Source organism: Guillardia theta, assembly GCF_000315625.1.
Source record: "Guillardia theta CCMP2712 unplaced genomic scaffold GUITHscaffold_10, whole genome shotgun sequence".
NCBI lineage: Eukaryota > Cryptophyceae > Pyrenomonadales > Geminigeraceae > Guillardia > Guillardia theta.
In genome coordinates this window covers 957,363-961,434 of record NW_005434664.1, presented here as the reverse complement: position 1 = coordinate 961,434, position 4,072 = coordinate 957,363, and the positions used below count along the sequence as shown (strand labels likewise).

The window sequence follows — 4,072 nt, the reverse complement described above, 5'->3', positions numbered from 1 at the left end:
AACTCCTCGTCCTCGTCCTCGTCCTCGTCCTCATCACCAGCCCTTGTCGTTCTGCTTCCTGCTCATTCATGCTCGCCTTTCATTTGTTTCTTCATGATTTGATGACAAGGGACAGTTCTTGGATCTCTCACAACACTGCAGACAACATGTCGATGCCGCATCCCATGCGGAGACTGGGAGGAGTCTGAGCGATGCGTCAAAGAGATCCTCTCCGACCCCAAACGCCTCCTACCCGTGCGAAGAAGTCTCCTTTCATCACCTCCTCCGGCGAGGGAAGCTCGAAGCCGGAGCTCACAACCTTGCTCAGAGGATGGAACAGCGGAGACGGCATCTGTGAGCTGGTCACAGCAACCCCCGCGCAGCAAGTCCTGCTCACCTGCTTCCAGTCCTCCCAACTCCATCCTTCACACTTGTCCGGCTCCATTAGCCTGGCAACCTGCATGCACGTCAACGGAGGAAGCTGAGAGGGGGGGGCAGGGGGGGGAATGGGGGGGAAGAGAGGCTGTAGTGGGGGGTGCTATGTCAGTAGCCTACCTGATCCGATGAGCATACTCCGATCATGATGATGGTGACGTAGTGTTTCCCTTTAGCGAACACGTCACTGTCTAGGAGCAGCAGCGTGTCACGCTACCGTCCTCTGGCATGTGATCGTTGGTGACAGCCAGGAATTGTGCTTTCTGCTCAATAAAACCAAGGTCACAACGCCCCCATAGCTAGCTCCACTCATCATCATCATTATCATCATCATCATCATCATCATCATCATCATCGTGATCTCCATCATCATCATCATCGTAATAGTTTCTCAACCTTCAAGACTATCCCGGTCTCCTCCTCGCACTCACGAATGGCGCAATGCTCCCAGGACTGCCATGTCCTTCAGGTACAATCCTTGGCCTCCTTCCCTTGTCCTCACCTCTCCGATCTCAAGATGCCCCCCTGGAAGTTGATACCTCCCCGCTCCATGCGACCCTGCGCGTCTGGAGAGAGGCGAGAAAAAGTTACTCGCAGATAGAGTGAAGTGCATGAGGGAGGGAGGGAGAAGGGGAGGGTGGGAGTGAGAAGGGGAGGGTGGATGGGCGAGACGTCGAGGACTGGGAGGAGGAGAGTGAGCATTACTTGCCCACGAGAACTTTTCCTGGAAGGTCTTCTTTGATGACTAGCACACCGACGCCAACCCTCGTGACCTGGTGAAATCCAGAAAACATTACCAACGCACCTGTTTCCCTTCTCTTTCCTCCTCGTATTGATCTCATTCCCTCCCTTTGCCTTTTCCACTTTCCTTCCTGCCTCTCGTCTGCTCCCCTCCACTGCTCTCCCTTCTCTTCCCAGCAGCCTGACCTCTCCCCTTCTCCTGTCTTCTCGTCTCCTCTCCCTCATCAACTTTCCTGTGCACCAACCCTAGTCCTACTGACCAGCCCTAGTCCTACTGCTCACCGCTGTACCAGACTTGGTTGCATGACAGCACGACCGAGGGCCTTTACACGTTCCTGTATCATCCTCGTCAATGAAGAGAAAAACAAAATTTCGACATTCGGAACTTTCTTTATCATTAGCACCAACGTCACCCGCATCATGATTATGATCAAAATCGTCGTTATCATCAACAGCAATCACACACAACAGCAATAACAAACAACATATTCATCGTTCTTGTAATCTTCACAGGCTCATCCTCATCCCCCTGATAGCAACCTGGCGGCGGCATGTCGATCTCCTTGAGGTTGGAGAGTTTCACCTTCTTTGCAGGCCCTGCAGCTCTGTGTCACACCAACAAGAACTCTGGAGCCTCTCCCTCACTCTCAGCTGCTCCTCCAGCTTGTTTCAAGCTGTCGACGAAGAGGTTCTCGAACTCGGCAGAGTTCACCTGAACTTTTCTGAGCTCCACTGGATCAGCATGAGACACCTCGGACCTCCAGCAGGATTTTGCAGTTGACGGGTCTTCCGGTTTGACCGAACCAGTCAACGACCTGCAGGAGGGTTCAACGTCGGCCAGGCAGGAAGCTTTCAAGATCTCACAGACTGTCCTTTGGTCAATCTCCCCTCAGTCTCTACATCCACTCGAGCGTCTCGCCCTCTATCAAGCACATCAGCAGGAACAGAGGGGGAGAGGAGGAAGAAAGGGAGGAGGGAAGGAAGGGAAATGGGGTCAGCGACAGTGATAGTCACAGAGAGAAGAATAGATGAGAGGAGGGAGAGTAGGAGGAAGGAAGGGAGAGCGGAAGAAGAGCGATCCCGATGTGACTCACTTGAACATGCTCGGACGAAGCATGTAGGCAACACAAGCGGGGTCATGAATCTGCCGAGCAACAACCGGTCACGTTTGCCATCTCAGTCTGCTGCAGCAAAAACAGGAACGGAAGAGTGTCCCAGACGGAAATAGGCAGCCACGTAGAAGGAGGAGATGGAGTGGCAGAACCGGCCAAGGTCGCTGCTGGAGCCATCAGTTCTGCTGCTGGTGCGACGTGGACGTCGGCACAACGACCTGTCAGGGAGATTTCGTCGCAGGGACAAGAGGTCGAGCTGATGGGTAACGTCGAGGGGAACGAGGACGATCTCTCTGAATCCAGCGACAAGCACCTTTACCGTCCTCGTCATGCCCTCGCTCAGCCTCCTCCCCCTCCCTACCTCATGCGCCGCCATCGGATCCTCTGCAAAGTTTGCCTCAGCCGATGGCGTTCGGTTACCTGCGAGAATGAAGTTTCACGTCTGACAGTGTCGACTTCTCTTTTTGAGTGCCGACCACTTCTCTCCCCTCCCCTCCCCTCCCCTTCCGTCTTCTCCCCTCCTCCCCTCCCCTCCTCTCCTCTCCTCTCCCTTCCCCTTCCGTCTTCTCCCTCCTCCCCTTCCCTACTCTTCCTTCCTCTCCTTTTCCTCTCCTTGCCTTCCCCCCCTTTCTCTGAACCCTTGCTCCTTTCCTTCCCCATCACCTCGTTTCTCCAGACAGGACCCTCCCATGACCACCAGGCTCTTGACATGCTTGACAAGATCCGGATGTTCCCGCAGGCAGAGAGCGATGTTCGTCAGCGGGCCCAACGTGATGATCGTGATTTCTCCGCTTGCTTGCTTGCCTGCAGTCCACACACGACAAGAAGAAGTCAAGACAACCGTGAACATGATGATGCAGATGATGATGTTGATGGTAAAGTTGTTCGTATGACAATGATGGGAAAGTTTGTAAGACGATGTTTGCATCACGATGACAACGACATTGACCTTGTCCATGATGTAGCATAACGGGAAGTTACAAGTCTTACATCTCTCGTAGATGAAATCCTTCGCGTGTCCGTCTCCAAACTTCACGTCCTCCTCCTCTATCACCGGGCGAGTTTCTCCCAGCCCATCACTGCCATGCACCTGCGAGCAGCTGGTCAGGTCGCAAGGACGGGGAGGAAACCTCTCACGTCGACCCCATCATGGGTTGCTTCCTTGAAGTGGACCGACTCCAGCGGCTGCGGCGCTCCCAGGAAGACCGGGACTGAAGGGTCCGCTCCTGTCGAGGTGACGGGGACGTGAATGTCAGAATGAAATCAAAGTCTGCTCTCCCTCCATTCACTCCTTCCCTCCACTCCCGAGCTTTTGCATCGCTCTCCTCTCCTTCTCTTCCTCTCCCTCCCTCCCTCTCTTTCTTTCCTTCTCCTCACCCTCACTGCATTCTTCTGATTTTCACTGCACCGTTTCCTTGCATATACTCCTCAAGGCAAGCCTCGCCCTCCAAACCCCTCATCTTCTCTTCATCTCTCCTACTTGCCCGCCTTCCTCCCTCCCTCCCTCCCTCCCTCCTCCAAACTTTCACATGATCGAGCTAAGAATGTTCTCAGAGCTCGCCTCTGCCTACCAGCTGCCCGTAGACAAACGTGAGCGTTCTGCCCCATCTGCCGCATGTTCTTGGAGTTCCCATGAACGATCGTGACGCCCTCGATGTGCAGCCCAGCAACAACAGCCAGGATCAGCGCCAGCGCATCGTCAACACCCTGAGTGCCGATCAGACAGGGAGAGCCCATGGAGGAGGAGGAGGAGGAGGAGGAGCCCATGGAGGAGGTTCCTCAACGCTCTCATCACACAAAGCAGA

At 54.5% G+C, this 4,072-nt stretch overlaps 1 protein-coding gene across 1 annotated transcript; it reads right to left on the bottom strand.

The window, feature by feature from the left end:
* Positions 1 to 280: 280 nt before the first annotated feature.
* GUITHDRAFT_40471 (hypothetical protein) lies at positions 281 to 988 on the bottom strand (the record flags this gene model as incomplete). Its single annotated transcript, XM_005838885.1, has 5 exons — positions 281 to 331; positions 377 to 436; positions 535 to 627; positions 811 to 867; positions 917 to 988. Coding segments are annotated over 5 exons (333 nt in total), but the record flags the coding sequence as incomplete, so codon positions are not given.
* Between the last annotated feature and the right edge of the window lie 3,084 nt (positions 989 to 4,072).